Raw genomic sequence first — 19675 nt, forward strand, 5'->3', positions numbered from 1 at the left:
CTACGAAATATCAACAGCAGTCAGCAGCCGTAGCAATTTTCTGGTTATCGCCTGAATGCCAGCGGTCCGGAGCCTGTTTGACACACGAAATGCCCAGCAGTGCTTCAGGAAAGTGGAAGTGAAGTGATTGTCATTGTCCTCTGCTTTTACTTTACTTTACTTTATTTAGCAGACGCTTTTATCCAAAGCGACTTACAATAGGAAGACACCAGCAATTCTCGTTCGATTTCTATAGAATATCGAGTTTACAAACTAAGAGCCCTGATAAGGCTTAGACTTGTCATTGAAGAGCATGCTCAGAGATTGTTGGGTGCTAGACTAAGAAAAATTATAATGTATTTATACATTTTGTATTTGTTTGTTCAATGTGTACGCATGTGCTTGTGTAAGTGTTAGATTTGTCTGTAATATTTTTGGAATAAGAGGGTTTTCACCTGCTTCTTAAAAGTGGTGATAGTCTCGGCTAGTCGTGTGGAGCTCACTGCTCACCAAGGGTGACCCATCACCCTTGGTGAGCAGTGGCCACTAGGCCACCACCGCCCCAGGACCTGTTGAGTATCCATGTATGTAGTTGGCAAATTTTGGACAAGGAACAGATTCATCTTATTGCATAATTGCTGATTAAAAAGTCAGCAGTGTCATTAAGCAGAAACGAGCCTGCATATCTGGACTATAATGGTCTTTCAGTTCACTAGATCCCGCGGGCTGTTTAAATGTTCCCTACAGGTTGCTGGACGGTTAGTTATGGTTAGTATAAAGATGTCTGGCGACGTGAGATCAAATCCGCAGCCCGACCATTACCGACCTCTGTTGGCGAGTCGGGGCCCACGGCGCGCTTCTCGAACCGGCCGCCAGGTGTCGCTGCCGCCCGGCAGATCGACGCCAATTTACGGCTCATAATAATAAACATTTTCACATGGTTTATAAACCATGGTAAACGTGACTTGACGCGATTAAAAAACGATTACACGGGGTGTTATTGTCGTGCTTATCAGCCTTTTATAGTAATTAATTCATGACGGTCGAAGCCGAGGGGCGGCTCCGCAGTGACGTGGGCAGGGCGTTACGCGAGGCAGCGCTGGGTGCCGTCCTCCCGGGCGCTCGGAGCCGCAGCATCCCCCCCACCCTGCGCGCATCGCGGTCGCGGGCTGTCATGGGGCGCGTCCGGCCAGGGACCGACAGTATGCGCACGGCCGGCGGAGCAGCTCGCGTCCCGGATTCCGTCTGACGGCCGATCGCGTCGCTCGGTGACAAACGTTCGAAGAAACAAAGGAAGGGAGCGAGCATGTCGAAGCCGAAGAGCTGCGAGATGGTGAAGGTGGTGGTTCGGTGCCGCCCGCTGAGCCGGAAGGAGGAGGCGTCGGGATGCGAGCGCATCGTCGACATGGACGTGAAGCTGGGCCAGGTCGCCCTGCGCAACCCCAGGGCCGCTCCCGGGGAGCTCCTCAAGACCTTCACGTTCGACGCGGTGTACGACGCCACGTCCAGGCAGGGCGACCTCTATGACGAGACGGTGCGGCCGCTGATCGATTCCGTCCTGCGGGGCTTCAACGGCACCATCTTCGCCTACGGCCAGACTGGCACGGGCAAGACGTACACCATGCAAGGCCAGTGGCTGGAGCCGGAGAGGCGCGGCATCATCCCCAACTCCTTCGAGCACATCTTCACCCACATCTCCCGCTCGCAGAACCAGCAGTACCTGGTGCGGGCCTCCTACCTGGAGATCTACCAGGAGGAGATCCGAGACCTGCTGGCCAAGGACCACGGTCGCAAGCTGGAGCTGAAGGAGAGCCCGGACTCGGGGGTCTACATCCGAGACCTGTCCTCCTTCGTCACCAAAAACGTGAAGGAGATCGAGCACGTGATGAACGTGGGCAACCAGACGAGGTCCATCGGCTTCACCAACATGAACGAGCACAGCTCGCGCTCGCACGCCATCTTCCTCATCACCGTCGAGTGTAGCCAGGAGGGGCCGGACGGGGAGAACCACATTCGGGTCGGCAAGCTCAACCTGGTGGACCTGGCGGGCAGCGAGCGGCAGGCCAAGACCGGCGCCCGGGGCGAGCGCCTCAAGGAGGCCACCAAGATCAACCTGTCACTGTCAGCCCTGGGCAACGTCATCTCCGCGCTGGTGGACGGGCGCAGCTCCCACGTGCCGTACCGTGACTCCAAGCTGACCAGGCTTCTGCAGGACTCGCTGGGGGGCAACGCCAAGACCATCATGGTGGCCACGTTGGGCCCGGCGCCTTCCAACTACGACGAAACGCTCACCACGCTCCGCTACGCCAACCGCGCCAAGAACATCCGCAACAAGCCCCGCGTCAACGAGGACCCCAAAGACGCGCTTCTCCGCGAGTTTCAGGAGGAGATCGCCCGGCTCAAGGCCCAGCTGGACAAGCGTGGAATTCTGACCATGGAGAGGAGGAAGAGGAGGAACAGGAGGCTGAAGATGATTGAAGAGGGCCCAGGGGGGGAGTCTTATGGTGTAGAAGGAGACGAAGCAGACGACGATGATGATGAACAGGGGGAGGATGAGGACGAGGACATCATGGAAAAGGAGGCCCAGGAGTACATGAAGGAGCAGCAGGAGAAGCTGGAGACGGAGAGGGCGGCCATCAGAGACGACCGAAGCCTGGTGGCCGAGGAGAAGCAGAGGATGCTGGAGGAGAAGGAGAGGATGATGGGAGATCTGAGAAAGGAGCAGGAGGCCACCGAGCTGCTCACCGCCAAATTCAAGGTGAGTGTGTCTGTTAAAAAAATCATACAAGTCCCGCCCCAACGGCCACATCCCGCCTGCTTCCCAGACCGATATATTCGGTCAGCGGTGGTCCTCTGGTGAAGGGGAAGTTGCTGAAAACATGCGCGTACGTCGAAACCCTAATAAAATGGCCGGGGCGGCCATGGAGTTGTTCCTTCTTCTTTCCCCCGTGTCATTTCCTGTTAAGAACAATTGCAGGATGGGCCACGTGCTGCTACGGCGCCATATATCAGTCTGTGTTGTAAAAAAAAAAAAAGATCCATATTTTATCTCCTTTTGGTGGATTAAGGGCAGTCTGCGCGATTTTCGGCTAATCCGAACAATTAGGCGTATAACGCATCCAGTTTATACCCAATTCGTAAGGATTGCTGGCGGACGGCCGCGCAGAAATCGCATGGAGGCTGTACTTCAGCTCACATTCGGCACGTCCACGCTCCTACGTAGATCACATTCAAATCAATATTATCTGAAAGAGAGGACGCACAGCGTAGCGTAGGATGGAATTATAAGAGAGTCACGGGCTTATATATATATATATATATATATATATATATATAGAGAGAGAGAGAGAGAGAGAGAGAATATGAGTGATATGGGATGAGTAACAGAAATTAGCTGTCAAATTGCCACTATATTCACAGCTCGGAATATTTTATTAGGCTCCGACTGGAGGGTGCGGGAAACCGGTGGACCAATCAGCTGACCGTTCGTTACCGGGCTGCGATATCGATCTGTAGATATCGATTGGTCCTCGCGGAACGCCCTACCGAAGGCTGTGACCTTTTCCACGCCTGATAGGCCAGGGAGTGTGAGCTGACCACCCATTTCTGTGTGTGTGTGTGTGGGTGTGGGTGTGGGTGTGTGTGTGTGTTGAGAAGAAAGTGTGTTTGTGCATATGCTGGCACCCTGAAGAAAACCTCCCAGGATTCTCTGTGGGGGGCTTGCTGTGGCCGAATGGGATCAGGCAAGTGGGAGGTGGGGCTCAGGCACGGAAATAGTTCATAACAAATGGTCACGGCATGCCTGTGTGTAATTGTGTCTTCCGTTTGTGTCAGCCTTATGAAAGCAGTGTGCCCTTGTGTACACGTGGTGTGTGTATGTTGTGCAGTGTATACACCTGTATGTGTCTCTGTCTATTGGTTATTCTGTACGGTCTTTTGGGTTTTTACGTTTCAGTTGTCACTGCTAGCTGTGTGCATATCCCCGTTTTTCCACTGTGTGTGTGTGTGTGTGTGTGTGTGTGTTTTGCTGTCTCACTGGTGATGTCCAACTTAGAATCTATTCTTAGAGCACTTTTCTGGGTCGGATGAAGAGACAAGACCCGCAGCGTTTTCCCACACGCAGATGACGGAGATGGCGTGGGTCTCGTAACTTACATTTACATACACAGCGATTTATAGTCAGTAGTGAAAGGGACAGTCCCCTCGGAGACGCTCGGGGACGCAATGGTAGTTAGTGGGGTTTGAACCTGACTTTGTGGCCCTTTGGTTCAGAGGCGAGCCTCTTTCAGCCTACTACCACCCGCAATGCTCTGAAAATAATGTACTGTCAGACGATGGCTCATGTCCACGGGACGTTCTGCTGCTGGATGAGAGAGAGCTTCCAAAATGCCACTGGTCATCAGAAACAAGTGACACACTCTCATTCGGCCTTGAGGAGAGGTTTATAGACAAGTGCACATCTGAATCTGAATTTATAATGCATGTGCATGAAATAAACGAGTCCTATGTTTTCATGATCTTGAACCCTGGATCTGGCAACCATTAAAACCACAGGTAATACCTTATTCGTAATGAGGTGGGTTTTGCGGTACAAACACGTATAGGGACCACGGGGCTTTTTTCCCTTCCTGCCTCCTTGTCCAGAACTGTTTTCTTGGCCATCAGTGAATGGACGGAAGGAGGAAGTGTGGACTCACGTCAGACTGGCATGTGTTGTCCTGATCTGCTGTAGGAAATGTTAGTGCTGTGTGAGCAAGGATTTTATTATTTTATACATACACATTTACAAAGAATATCTTATGATAAAGAAACGTATCGTGTAGCTGGGACGCAAAATAGCAAGATCTTTTCTGTATGAAATGAGCTTTTGAGAAAAGTGGGTCACATACAGGGCACTATTTTCAAACTGCCACTAGTCACACAATAAGTTATGAACGTGTTCGCTAATGCCATACACAAGCAAACCGGCCCCGCACTTCGTATGTAGCAAAATCCCAGAATCTCTAAAACTGAAATGAAATGTTACTCACTCACTGCCCTGTTTAAACCAGTTTAAATCCATCTTAAATGTTGTTTGACATTAAATAAGTTCTCTGTTTATCTTTTAAAAAAGCCTCGCTTGTCCTCCGGTCATCCTTAGTTGTAAAAACGGTGACTCTCTGTGTCTGCGTGTCCAACTAACTACCGAATCTGACACCCTCCCCCCTAGTCTATGGCTCCGATAAATGTAATAATCCCAATATTTACTGTATGGGAATCTATATAATCATTATAATTAAATAAACACAACCATCAGGCTCCTGGTCTGAATAAACGCGAGCTACCTGTTAAACGAGACGTATCCTTCCCTCCGAACCCGCCACACGTTGCTGTGTTAAATATTGATGAGTCAGCAGCATTATAGGTGTTGGGGTGGGGGAGGTCGTGGGCCCTCCGCCTATCACTCCCCCCCCCCCCCCCACGCTGTATGCATAATTTAACAACGTCCTGCCCGGTCTCCCTGTTGCTATGGAAACACGTGATGGGCGGCGGTGCACAGTCCTTGTGGAGGGACGTTTTTTTTAAATGCTAGGCTAGCGGTGAGGTGTTTTCTTCTCTCTCGTCTCCATGGTGACGAACGTCACTGAAATTCCCATCAGAGGGCGAGGCTGACGAGAAGCCCCCCTGCTGGGGTGATGCCGTGTCTGTTTTTCAGCGTCAGATTTCGGCCCTGCAGACAGACACTGTGACATTTCAGCACTTCCTCCCATGAGCCCCGCCCCTGCCGGCCCGTCACTCGCCCCCATTACTTCTGAGGGAGGAACGTTCATCCTCTGGCCGGTAGCAGCGCCGGCGTTGTCGCTGTGCTAATTGGATGATTTACCCCCGGAGTTCCTCTTCATTGGCCTGTTGGTCAGTGGGATGCGATGTGATTGGATGCTGGGTTTTTTTTTTCTAGAAGCATTAGCCTGTGCCCTCAGCACAACTCTGATTATTCCCATTAAAGCCCTGTTATGGTGGTCAGGGGGAAGACAAGAGCTTTTTTGTGCTGATTAGAGCTCGGAGCTACGGGCCGGGGACAATAGTGCGCATTGTGTCGGCTCAGTAAACGACCGGGCTTCGTGTCCACATCACTACAGTGAGAGGGGGAGAGAGAGAGAGAGAGAGAGAGAGAGAGAGAGAAAAGGGCGACCTTTTGATGATACTGTATTGCTGCACTGTGATTATTCCCATAATGGCCTGCAGTGTGCCGGTGGGACAGCGTCTGTCTTGTTATCGGAGGAGCCGCTCCTCAGACTGAAAGGGGGAAAATGACTAAATTAATTTAGCTCGTCTTCGCTGGGAGGTGAATGCATCACACTGTCCTATGGATTCATAAAAGCCTCTCCCTGGTGCATTTAAGATGCACCAGAGCCACGCCTTGTGAAATGTCTCTAGATAGGTGGATAAATAGATGCACACATACACCATCTCCCAAATATTACATATTCAGTTTTTTACAGTTATACCTGTGGGTGGTCATGGTGATGAGTTAAATTAATCTCGGACACCGATCTTGGATAATCAGTTTGCTTGGTGAGCCCAATTAAAGGAAAAACTACTGAAGAGGAACATTCCATATTATTAAGCAGACCACCATTTATACAGGAAAGAAAAGGGATCTCTGATGAGTGTGAAGTGGTTGAATGCCTTGGACGAGGTATGAAAACCTTAGATATTTCACAACATTTTAAGCATGACCATCGCACTGCTAAGAGATTTGTGGCTCTTCCAGAGTGCACGCGGGTGTGTGCCGATAAAGGCACAATGAGGAAGGTCCCTGCCTGAAGAATACACGAGATTAACAGAGCAGCTGCTAAAAGGCCACTACAGAGCAGCAAGCCTGAATTTGAAGCTGCTGGTGCCTCTGGAGTTCCGAGAACGTCAAGGTGTAGATCCTCCTGAGGCCTGCAGAAAACCTTCTAATGGCAGCCTGACCACTGCTGGCAAGCAGAAACAGCTTTAAGACCCGTTTTCACCCATGTGTGCCGTGCATGGTCCCTGGATGGTCCACGTGGATGGTGGATGGCTGGTGCATGCGACATCAGCAAGGAAGAGGCAGAGTCATGCTTTGGGCCGGAATCATGGGGAGTGTGCTTTCCATAAGAAAATCATCTTGACAGTGTACCGTCTCATGCTGCAAGGAATACCTCTGCATCATTCATCAAAAGTGGCCCCCATACTATTTCCTATTGAGAACCTTTGGAATGTCCTCAAGCAAAAGATCTATGAGGGTGGGAGGAAGTTCACATCCCAGCAGAAGCTCCAGGACGCTACTCAGCAAGGAAAGTAAATTGATGCAGAAACGCTCAAACAATTGTGAAATAGCTTTTGATTTCTCTAAATACGACCTCCTATTGTTGGAAAATCAGCAGTTCAGTTCTTTGCAATGTTTTGTTGTAAAAAGGTTTATCATTGGGAGGTTTGTTCAGTAACATTCAAATGGTACTCTAATGGTTCACTTGAATCTTATGCTGACTGACTAGGAAATCTGAGAAAAAATATAATTAGCATAATACTTGGAGTAGTACACACACGAATACTTGATTCAGAGATACTTGTGTTTATATAGAATATTTGTCATATTTGACATTTTGGAATCGCAGTCCAACCCTCAGAGTCTCCCCTCCCGCTCTGTACGTGTGTCGTTGAGGAATGGCCTGTGGTGGTGCTGTCATCTTCACTGAAAACGGTGAAAGAGAAGAAAAGTGTACGTAGTAGAGCCATGTGAGCCATCAGTCTCATGTCATGTAGTGTGATCCCTGCAGAGTGAAGTCGGTGAGGTGGGGCAGTGTGCATGCTTGTGGTAAAATGATGGTGGAATTCTCATTTCGACAGTAGCACATCCATCGGTTCAGATATTGTTTGAATTCGACAACAAGATTCAAGGAAAAGGTTCAGAAATCTCTTTGGGGAAAGAACACACAGGAGTGAACAACAAGTCTAGACAGTTCATTCATGCCGGAATGCTGATGCCGTGGAACACAGCGGGCTGCATAATAAACAGGAAGTGCTGGACCTCATGCCAGGATGGGGACTTCAGTAAAGTTCAAGCTTTCTGAGGGGCACAGGCCAAACTTATTGTGCGTTCTTTGTGTGACCAGGCTGACTCTGGCATTTTTGGGTAACTTTAGCAGACCTCGTAATCGTATCGTGACACAGAAATGAGCTCCTAGTCTGCACCAAAAAAGGGCAAGTTCAACTCTATATTTCCCGCACATACTGAATTTAAAGGGACAGCACGTTTTATGTCATTTGCAGACGTTTTACAAACTTATTTGTGTGAATATTTGATGCAGATGATATATAACCGCCATTGTGTGATATACGCTTACATGGCCAGAATATGACGCAGTTTTTCAGGATTTGGACACAGATTCATTTACAAACCATTTCTGCTAGATGAAGAAATGAAAAAAAGTGACAAAGTGGTTATTACTAACAATATGTATATCATTATGGACATTATTTAGGAAATTACACCAGCCCATTACCGCATTGTAATTGCAAAGTAATTACAAAGTAATTGAGTAAAGTAATTGCAGCTACTTGTACCTGCTGTGTTTCCTTTGTTGCCAGGCGATGGAGAGCAAGCTCCTGGTTGGGGGGAAGAACATCATTGATCACACCAATGAGCAGCAGAAGATGCTGGAGCAGAAGAGACAGGAGATCACCGAGCAGGTACAGTATTGAGGTTTTGTGTGTGTTTTTATATGTTAAATGGGATGTTGGGGGCACATTGGGTAATATGGGTCCTTTACTCTTATTTATAAAAAAAAAATATCACATTTACAAGCGGGGACTTGCAAGTAAAGGTTTGGTCCCAACTAAAGTCCAAAATCCATGTTCAAATGTTTGTTGTTGAGCCAATATCACACACTGATATTTTTGGCATAGCTCTGAACATGATGTAACCTCTATAGTACAAGACGTAAGTTATTTAACACATTTAAGTGAATTTGAAATATTTTAAGATCTGTTCTGTTTGTGTAGACTCGTAGAGAAAGGGAGATCCAGCAGCAGATGCTGCTACAAGATGAAGAGACCATGGAGCTGAGGGAGACTTTCTCATCTCTACAGCAGGAGGTGGAGCTCAAGACCAAGAAGCTCAAGAAGGTAGGAATGAAAAATCAACTAACATATATTCCGGTTGCATCCTCACAAGGGTTTTAAGAGAGGCGAAGACGGGGTATTCCGTTTCACCATTTTGGGGGTGGTTACTTTATTCAAAGGCACTGGAGTGCCACCGCATGGAATTGGTTTGTGTGGTGATACACCAGTATCATAAAAAACACAAGATCTAGGGCATTGGTTCCCAAAGTGGTGGTGATCACAGTAAAAATGACTTCACTTTTAATGGTTCTCTCTGAATTCATGTTCATGTGTGCTGGAGAGTGGAGGTGGAGAACGTGTGGGAACCAGAGAGCATATTCGGTGTGATGCTAAATGCTGTTATCACGCTCAGCTTCTGAGAGATCATCCTGTGAATAAAGGCATAAATTGCCAGTTCATACAGAGAAACATTCCTGACTGTTTACTGACTGTGTACAGTACTTAACACAGCAGTTTTGGACAACTTGCCCTATTTTTACTGTACTTACAGTAAAATATGGAATTTACTAATTAGTTCCAGAAAAAAATTGCATTGCTTGTATAAATTGCTATAATTTTTTTCAATGCCCACACACGTGGCCCTTAATTAACCTGAATAACCACTTATTACTACTTTTTCAATTTAATACTGTGCAGCGGTGTCAAATGCTTTAATAAACCTTTTTATAATTCACAGCTACAAATTTTGCAATGAACAATCGACCGAGACAGTCTCAAACCAATGACAATACTTCCAACGTTTTGGAAGCGTTCTACTTTGCTGTTCAGCTTTATAGGTTCACCCTGATCTTCCATGCGTGGACCAAGTCATGTTCGGGTAGCACGGTTTAACCTGGAATCATTTCTATAATAATTTTACATTAATGCGCATACCCTGTCACACAGGCTGATATAAGAATTAGAAGAATTAGAATCACCACACACACACACACACACACACACTCTACAATTGACCTGTCCATATGCCTTTCTCTAACTCTGCTGTTCTTCTCTGTCCCACTCGGCCCTTTGTCCCCTTGACCCTTGACCCACTGGGCTGTGTCCCGGCCGCGCCACACTCCTGGACGCACGCCCCTACTTTTTTTTTATCAGTACAAAAAGGTTTGTCGCCTCAGCCCCGCGCCGTTCCTCTGACCACGCCCCTTTTTGAATGCTTAACCGTGGCTGGCTTCCCATGAGCTGTGGCTAACGCTGACACGCTAACTCTTCCACAGGAAACCGACCGTTAATGTTAGTTCCCTCCCTCTAACTCTGTCCTGGACTAACATCCCTTGATTACTCAGACCTTCCAACACTACCTCCATCGTACCTGAAATGGAGCGGTGTCCTGCCCCAACGCCTGCCCACCTCTCTTAACCCAAAAACAGACGACTTTTCCACCAGCCTGCAGAGTGCTGCGGTGCCGCTCCTGTCTGGCTAGCCGGAGTGTTTCCAGTGTCACGACTCCCTGCACTAACCTGGCCTGTGTGCATTGTGACACCCAGTGCATGAATAAACGCCGGAACTCTTCCTGACTGTAAATTAATGAACGTTTCTTTCTTCTTTTTTTTTTTTTTGCTGGCATGAAATCTGCATTGAGAGAACTTTGCCTTGCAGAACATGAGAACCAGCAGGTGCCAGAGAGCGAATGTGGCCTGGCTCCTGCCAGGGAGGCCATATCTGATTGGTCGAGTCTTGTGCTGGGCACCCAGAACGTTCCAGTGCTGTTGCTGGGGGCAACCGCCGGCACAGCCCCTTTCCCTCCGTGGGCATATAATCCGTTGCATATCATTCTCTTTCCTCTTTCCTTCCCTCCCTTCCCGTCCCCTTTCTCCGTTTGTCCGTCTGCATCTGTTCTTAGCTGTATGCCAAGCTGCAGGCGGTGAAAGCTGAGATTCAGGACGTGAACGACGAACACGTGAGAACCAGGCAGGAGCTGGAGCAGACGCAGAACGAGCTCACCAGAGAGCTGAAATTCAAGTAAGTACAGCACACACACACACACACACACACACACACACACAATCCTCATCCTGTGTGTACACAACCGGGATCTCCAGCTCTCCTTCGTACGTGCCTTCAACAACAACAAAAAACCAATAATACCGTAGCGCGCACACTGAGAGAAGGTTGATAATAGCGAGGTCACACGCGCACAACTGAAAACCAGGCAAGACTCTTCTGGTTCACCTCTTTTCACCCCAGGAGACCAACCACACAAAAAAACTGAAATGCATTACAGTGCTATAAAAAGTGTCTTTTAATTTAGTCCGCTTTGGTGCAACGGGGGGAAATAACTTTACCAGACGTCCCACCCTGCAAACACTCATTCCAGGGACGCACAAAATATGCTTGTAAGAATGAAATAGCAATTGTATTGACTGTATTTATGAAGACTATTCCCGACCCTTTCGACGATTACAGTGATCAGGTTGCAGATCAGATTTAGAACACCGTTTGAAGGTTATATTGTATTTTACCCTCTGTTTTTGTTACTCAGCGCTGGATTGATTTTTATATTGGTCTGGGTCAGCTTGCCAATTAGCTACTTTTAATAATAGATGCAAATTTTCATTGCTGCTGTATCAGCCTGGAATTTTTTTTTTCCTCTCACTCTAAATACGTCTAAAAAAAGCGATACCATTAGATGGAGGCAAATATGATAATTAATTGCAGAATAGCATCTGTAAAAATGACATTTAGTGAAAAGTGAAAAGTACAGTGGGTATTAATTTAAATTAACTGTAATGGTAGAGTAAAGGTCCCCTTTCATGAAAATTTTACTTTGTGAGATGATTTAACATTAATACAAGTTCCCCCAGCCTGTCTGTGGTCCTGCAGTGGCTAGAAATGGTGATAGGTGTAAAGAGTGTTTTGGTCATTCTGCTTCACCGTTCAGAGAGCGGCTGCTCAGACGGTCGGATCTGGAATTTGTCCCCTTATGCTGTCATACCTGGAAAAGTTACCTCCCCTTTCTCATGCTTTTTCCACCTAGAGAATTTCCCGCCCCTCCTCTAAAAAACATCCCTCCAAACATGTGAAGAGTTGCAGTTGCTTTGTGATTGGATGTAAAAATGAACACAAAGGTTTTCGTTTTTTTATTTCAGTCACTAGAGCCTCTGAAGAACCAGTGGGTTCATTTGAATTTTTCTGGAAAATCTCCAACACGACCTCCTGTCTGCGCCAAACATTGTGGTTGGGAACACTAAGACCAATATGAAAGCAAAAAAATAAATAAACATAATAGTGGACCTTTAAATAAAATCACAAATGCACCACCCCATATACCTACCTTCACTGAAATCACTGGTGAAGTTAATGAAATGTGCACAGCAAATTTGGTGATCTAGTCTCTTTTCTGTGATTGTGTGTGTGTGTGTGTGTGTGGTGTTTTTTTTCACACAGATATTTGATTATTGAGAACTTCATTCCTCCCGAAGAGAAGAACAAGATCATGAATCGGCTTGTGTTTGATGCAGAAGAAGAGCAGTGGAAATTCCAGCCTCTTGTTCCTGCCCAGAAGTGAGTGAATTCTCTGTCCGTGAACTCTGCATGGCCGTGCATCTTAAACCGACTTAAAACGCACATTCCAAAGCACAATTACACGCATTGTGAGATACTGAGCCAGCTTTTTCTCAAATTTTAATTAGACATTAGCTGCCATTTGCAAGTCAGAAAATATATGCATCACTGGATCGAGTCCCATGGCCGCAGCCAGTCCACGTTTGACACGACAGGATACAACGTCATTGGTGTCAGATGTAATTGACGTTAAAGTATTGATTGGCGATTGATATCTTTCTGGCAAACACAGTAGTGGCTGTTCTTCTCAATTATGTTTTTATCTTTGGCTCATAAAGGGAGTGCAGAATTAATAGGCAAGTTGTATTTTTGAGGAATAATTTTATTATTGAACAACAACCATGTTCTCAATTAACCCAAAAAACTCATTAATATCAAAGCTGAATGTTTTTGGAAGTAGTTTTTAGTTTGTTTTTATTTTTAGCTAATTTAGGGGGATATCTGTGTGTGCAGGTGACTATTACTGTGCATAATTATTAGGCAACTTAACAAAAAACAAATATATACCCATTTCAATTATTTATTTTTACCAGTGAAACCAATATAACGTCTCCACATTCACAAATATACATTTCTGACATTCAAAAACAAAACAAAAACAAATCAGCAACCAATATAGCCACCTTTCTTTGCAAGGACACTCAAAATCCTGCCATCCATGGATTCTGTCAGTGTTTTGATCTGTTCACCATCAACATTGCGTGCAGCAGCAACCACAGCCTCCCAGACACTGTTCAGAGAGGTGTACTGTTTTCCCTCCTTGTAAATCTCACATTTGATGATGGACCACAGGTTCTCAATCAGGTTCAGATCAGGTGAACAAGGAGGCCATGTCATTAGTTTTTCTTCTTTTATACCCTTTCTTGCCAGCCACGCTGTGGAGTACTTGGACGCGTGTGATGGAGCATTGTCCTGCATGAAAATCATGTTTTTCTTGAAGGATGCAGACTTCTTCCTGTACCACTGCTTGAAGAAGGTGTCTTCCAGAAACTGGCAGTAGGACTGGGAGTTGAGCTTGACTCCATCCTCAACCCGAAAAGGCCCCACAAGCTCATCTTTGATGATACCAGCCCAAACCAGTACTCCACCTCCACCTTGCTGGCGTCTGAGTCGGACAGGAGCTCTCTGCCCTTTACCAATCCAGCCACGGGCCCATCCATCTGGCCCATCAAGACTCACTCTCATTTCATCAGTCTCGAAATATTTCTTGGCCCAGTCTTGACGTTTCAGCTTGTGTGTCTTGTTCAGTGGTGGTCGTCTTTCAGCCTTTCTTACCTTGGCCATGTCTCTGAGTATTGCACATCTTGCGCTTTTGGGCACTCCAGTGATGTTTCAGCTCTGAAATATGGCCAAACTGGTGGCAAGTGGCATCTTGGCAGCTGCACGCTTGACTTTTCTCAGTTCATGGGCAGTTATTTTGCGCCTTGGTTTTTCCACACGCTTCTTGCGACCCTGTTGACTATTTTGAATGAAACGCTTGATTGTTCGATGATCACGCTTCAGAAGCTTTGCAATTTTAAAAGTGCTGCATCCCTCTGCAAGATATCTCACTATTTTTTACTTTTCTGAGCCTGTCAAGTCCTTCTTGACCCATTCTTGACCCATGTCATTAGACCATACCCCTTCTCATTACAGGGATGCACATCACCTAATATGCTTAATTGGTAGTAGGCTTTCGAGCCTATACAGCTTGGAGTAAGACAACATGCATGACAAGGATGATGTGGACAAAATACTCATTTGCCTAATAATTCTGCTCTCCCTGTAAGACCGATAAATGGCTCTTTTAAGTCATTCATGTCTATTTATGTCAAATGCTCTGCTGCAATGTGGCTAAAAATATTCAGGAATTAACACCTTGGGAAGTAGTAAACAGACAGCAGGCTGCAGTGATGAAGATGTTTGCACCTCAGATCCACGTCTCATGAACATGCTGTGTTCGGTATGTGTGTGAAGGTCAGGCCCACATGCCAGTGCGATGTAAAGAGTTTGGTGGGGAACGCATGACGGTGGGATATTGGTTCAGGTGTAAGATGTTCCCCAGGAAAGCTGGAACTCCATCTGGTGGACATAGTATATTGATCACGGGCATTAGTATGGTTCTTTGGCTTAGCCTGAAAGTAAAGTGGAGCAGAAAAGTACTGATGTCAAGGTGATATGTCTGGGTGGGTTGAACAGTTGCATTTCCCTCTAGTTTGCGTGGGCCTTGCAAGAAACCGTACGGAGCCTAGATCGCGCGAATGGATCTGTTCTGGTGCTTCCAGTGCTGCAAACTCATCCCTGCATGCATCCACCTTCCTCACTCGCTGCCTCTGTCCCCTCTCTCTTACAGCAAATTCACTCAGATGAAGAGGAGACCTGCCTCTGCAGTGGGCTACAAGCGGCCAATCAGCCAGTATGCCAGGGTTGCCATAGCAATGGGAGCCCATTCCAGATACAGGGTAGGCTTGCAGAGTCTGAGGGGGGAGGGGGGAGTGCTGAAAAAGAAATGTGGGTTTCTGCCTCTCATTCTCATTTATTCGTCCCCTCTGCTTTTGCTATAGGCCGAGAACGTCATGTTCCTGGAGCTTGACATGGCCCCGCCCACCATGTTTCAGTTGGAGTTCCACAGGTCGGAATCCGACGTGGAGCCCAGTCAAGAGGTGCTATTGAGCAACGCCTCCTACAGGGAGACAGTCTCAGCCACTCGGGTCAGAAAGTCGCGTTCGTGGTACGTGGTACATGACTAACTAAGCTTGACAGGCCAGAATTGCACAATTTGCTGCCGTGCACGGAAAAAAATCCTTCTGTCAGCAGGTTGTACAAGGCCATGTCGCTCAAGACAGTCACCACTTGCAAATACACAATCTGAAGAGTCTGCGGTTTTGATCATGCAGAAGCCCAAAATCCAGATGCACTAAATGGTTGTCCATCAGGTCTAAACAAATGCACAATTAATGACAAAGGAAAGGAATTCCTGTGGGACGTCCTGATGGGATTAAATTAGGATTAAACTTGGAGGTGCCCTAAGAGTTTTAGAGATCAGTGATTACCCCGAATCAGGTTAGAGCAGACTTAAGCGCCTTCTTCCCAGGGGGTCCTAATCTTCTGTTGCGAGCTTTATAACACAAAACCAACAAGTGTCACTAATATTTCAGGCACTTTATAAATGTGCATTTTTTTCCACTGTCGAGCACAAGCAATTTTTAATAATGCATGGATCATTTGGAATAGATATTTAAAAAATAGGTTCCATACTTAAAGCACAGTATTAAAACGTTATAATAGATGCAAGTTACAGTAACGTCCCCCAACCCCCGGGCCATGGAGCATTTTGGTCCCAGGCTGCTCCAAAAGAAAAACAACATTTACTTTTTTTTCTTTTTACATGTACATTTATGGCATTTATCCGTAGTTACAGGGACAGTAGAGACACTCAAGGTTAAAAATGGCACCCACTATGCCATTTTTGTTTTTAAAAATCAACAAAAAAGAATACACACATTCGCCAGGCGGGTGAGTAACATTCATGAAAGTGAAATTAATAAAGAAAGAATTATGTGATTGTATTGGGGGGTTATATTGGCTGGATCGCCAATATAACGGCCCTGCAAATTCCGCCTATGGTCTAGGCATCATTTGGTGTACTACTAGTTTATATATAGCTACGTTTTAGAATGCTGGCCACAAGTTGAAATTCTGTGCCATTGGTTAATTATGCAAAGGAGTGTATTGGTCAGTGTATATAAACCCACCACTTTGAAACGCATTTGTACGGCAAAGCACTTTTTTTTTTTTTTTTTTGCATCTTTTTTTAATTTATTTTGTAATATTTTTTTTGTCTCACAGCACTGAGCAGGGCATTAAAAAGATTAGAGTGTTCTACGTAGGATGTATTCCGCAAAACGACAGTTGTTCTATGCTGTATCCTGCGCAGGTGTCAGGCTCCCAGGGTGATTTCCTCCTCCGGCTCAACCCTCTCCCTGGCATGCTCAGGGTCCCAAAGCCTACCCCACCCCCACAGCGCCTCCCCCGCAAAGGTCCAGCAGTAAGGAAAGAGGGACTTTGCTGTTTTCTGTGCATCAACTAACCGATGGAAAGAAGGACCGGAAACCTCCGCAAGAGAAGAAGCCGTCTTTTCAATTTTGCCCATCTCCGTCCTTTCTCTCATCTTTGTCCTTTTCTCACCTCTGTGCTCTGCTTTATTCATCCCAGCCCTGTAGCGAAGTGAGGTGTCACTCGGACCTGCTGAACATCCTTGTTACCGTAATGCAACAAGCCAGTTTTCTTGAAATTTTACAATTCGATGAATTTTTTTTTCTCTTTCTGACAACCAAAGTGTGGGGCCTCAAGCCAAGATGACATCTATGGGTCCCAAAGTCCCACATATGGACAGATTTGTTTTGTTGTCTGATTTGTCACGCTGAATTTGACTGACTGCTTAAACGTCAAAATCACTGTATAAATAAGAAAGCAGGGGATTTCTGGATGACCCGTTCCTCTCTCTTTTCCTCTTTCTATCTCCTCATATCTCTCTCCAGTCTGTGCATGTCTTATATGTGTGTCTTTATAAGTCGGATCTACTGAATTCTGATTGGTTCTGTGTGTAGCTGACTTTGTATGGGCCAGCAAGTGACTGAATGGCTGAAAGTGATTGTGATGCTTTGTGTTTCGTTTCTTTTTATTCGTTTCTTTCTTTCTTTTTGGTGGCCTGGGGCTTTGCTTAAACCTTTAATTGTAACCTTAAGAGCATCAGACTGCTGAACTGCCGACAGGTAAAGCGAAATGTACAGCATTAGGAACTGTGTAAGAATACAACACACATCACAAACACACACACACACACAGCTTAGTTTTGGTCGCAGCCATACAGTACATTGCCATACTGAAAGCCCCTTGTCTTGCACTGTAATTATGTATATATTTTTATTTATCTTCTTTTTTTCTTCTTTGGTATGAGGTCATATTGACACTGTATATTGAATTGTGTGCTAAATAACATGTTTTCCTGCATAAAGAGTTGCAGCTGGACAGGAGAGCTCCCTGTGTGTGTGTGACTCTTACATATTGGACAGTAAAGGTTCGTGTCATCAAGCTTGGTTTTTATTAACCACTTTGTGTCTACTTGTTTTAGAAGGTTCAGTGCAAAGACTTTGCAATTGTGGAGTTGCAGATGTTTTTATCAAGAGCGACTTGCAATCAGTAGTTACAGGGACAGTCCCCCTGGAGACACTCAGGGACACAATGGTAGTAAGTGGGCTTTGAACCTGTGGCTTGGTGGTGTTCTGGTTCATAGGCGAGCCTAATGAGGATGGCCTATCGCCATCCTCATTGTCTTCAAAAACAGAGACCAGTGACCAAGGACTAGTCATCAGTAAGATCAGCATGGAGAGCCCAAGAAGACCGCTAGCGACCAGCTAGGTAGTATGAAATGCAGCATTAACCATGCAAATTCGCTCAACCACCTGACTCACTGAACCCATCAGAAACGGTGCAGCTTGGCCACCTTCAACAGCACTTGCTATTATGGCCAACGTGATTTGCATGTGTGCTACAAATTCAGACTGTTTCGCTTGTCGTGTGTAGAGATGTTCATTGCAATCCCGGCAGCATTGAATCTGCAGCAGAACAGACTGTACAATACAATGCAAATAATCAAATGCAAATGTCAGTGATAGAAGCAGATCACCAAACGTTTCGCAGCGTATACCGCCTCTGACAATATATATAAAAATAAAATAAAATTACAGCAGACTATTGGTTTACACCTAATGGGGCGGTGGCAGCCTAGCGGTCCCATAATCAGAAGGTTGCCGGTTCGAATCCCGGTCTGCCAAGGTGCCACTGAGCAAAGCGCCGTCCCCACACACTGCTCTCTGGGCGCCTGTTATGGCTGCCCACTGCTCACCAAGGGTGATGGTTAAATGCAGTGGACACGTTTCCTTGTGTCACTGCGTGCTGTGCTGCAGTGTTTCACAATGACAATCACTTCACTTCAGCTGACTGTGATCCACTGTCAATACTGCAGTCAAGCACGCAGGGACAGTAACCGTACTAGACTGAGGATGTGAAGAATAATAAAAAAGAATAATAATCTCTTACCACCAGAGAAAACGCACCTACCACATGGAGTGTATGCGTACCACAGTTGGAGAACCTAAGATTTTTTCGTATGTTATTGCAGATGAAGAGGGCCTGTGCGTGGAAGACATTTACGTTAATTATTCATTCACGTGTCCAAACGCTGTCTCCAGTTACCGCTATCCGCTGGCGCAAAGGGCACTCCGTGGGGGGCGGCTTCCCCTTCGAATAAACGGCGCGGCGTCACTGAATCTCCCACCGGTCACCAAATCCTGACCTCCACCAACGCGGCCGAGTGACAGATGTGCTTTCGTCTGGTGTCCCTTTCATCCCCCCCCTGGTCCGGACACGAACCCTCTCTCAACAAATACTGGCCTGGTTTTGTCTATTCTTTTTATTTCAGGTCATTTCCAGATACAACGTAGGAAAATGTACCCCTAGGACGAGATCTGGAAATTAAATGCGTGTCTTAATGACTGCTGACCCAGTGACAGCACAATTTGCCCCCTAAAGTGTTGTAATGTATAGCCGCAGGTCAAGTTCAAGTCATAGGGACCAGCAATCTACAAGCTCAAGTGAGGACGCCATTTGGTAGGGGAAACGGGCCTGTTTATTTCATAATAACATGTTTAGTTCTGATCCTGAAATCCAAGTCGTGCAGTTACATCACAAGATATCGGCCAAATATATACATTTCCAGTCAAAAGACTGGATGCACCTACTCTGTGGCGGTTATGGACACTAAGATGAAGACATTTTGAAGAATCCGATGCAAGAAACAGACTTTACTTAGTATTCGTTGAATCAGGAAAAAGTGAAGTATGTTCTTTTTACTTTCGTGGCTGCTGTTGTCATCATCAAAAGCCGCTTCATGAGATGCTCATTACCACGAGTGCAGTGTAATTGCATTACGCTGCAATACATAATTTTTATAGCTGCAAAT

General features: G+C 46.2%; 1 protein-coding gene across 2 annotated transcripts; it reads left to right on the top strand.

Annotated features, from left to right (window-relative positions):
- Positions 1-552: 552 nt before the first annotated feature.
- On the top strand, positions 553-17687 carry LOC114783666 (kinesin-like protein KIF3C). 2 transcript variants are annotated; one of them, XM_028969168.1, is made up of 8 exons: positions 562-2737; positions 8578-8679; positions 8992-9114; positions 10952-11070; positions 12496-12612; positions 15005-15113; positions 15216-15382; positions 16589-17687. In XM_028969168.1, exons 1-8 carry the CDS (start codon positions 1286-1288, stop codon positions 16701-16703), a joined length of 2304 nt encoding a protein of 767 aa, XP_028825001.1. In that variant the 5' UTR covers positions 562-1285; the 3' UTR covers positions 16704-17687. The 2 variants fall into 2 exon arrangements, 1 of the variants encoding a protein (XP_028825001.1); XR_003748542.1 differs by lacking the exons at positions 15005-15113; positions 15216-15382; positions 16589-17687 and having other exon boundaries at positions 553-2737; positions 10204-11070; positions 12496-12525.
- The last annotated feature ends 1988 nt before the right edge of the window (positions 17688-19675 follow it).

The sequence above is a fragment of the Denticeps clupeoides genome, unplaced genomic scaffold, assembly GCF_900700375.1.
Source record: "Denticeps clupeoides unplaced genomic scaffold, fDenClu1.1, whole genome shotgun sequence".
Classification (NCBI taxonomy): domain Eukaryota; kingdom Metazoa; phylum Chordata; class Actinopteri; order Clupeiformes; family Denticipitidae; genus Denticeps; species Denticeps clupeoides.

Excerpts from the sequence above, each read along its gene's own strand:
- LOC114783666 (XM_028969168.1), top strand. The coding sequence starts at position 1,286 with ATGTCGAAGCCGAAGAGCTGCGAGATGGTGAAGGTGGTGGTTCGGTGC. Across the intron at positions 8,680-8,991 it reads GACAGGAGATCACCGAGCAG|ACTCGTAGAGAAAGGGAGAT; the intron begins GTACAGTATTGA and ends CTGTTTGTGTAG. Across the intron at positions 12,613-15,004 it reads CCTCTTGTTCCTGCCCAGAA|CAAATTCACTCAGATGAAGA; the intron begins GTGAGTGAATTC and ends TCTCTCTTACAG.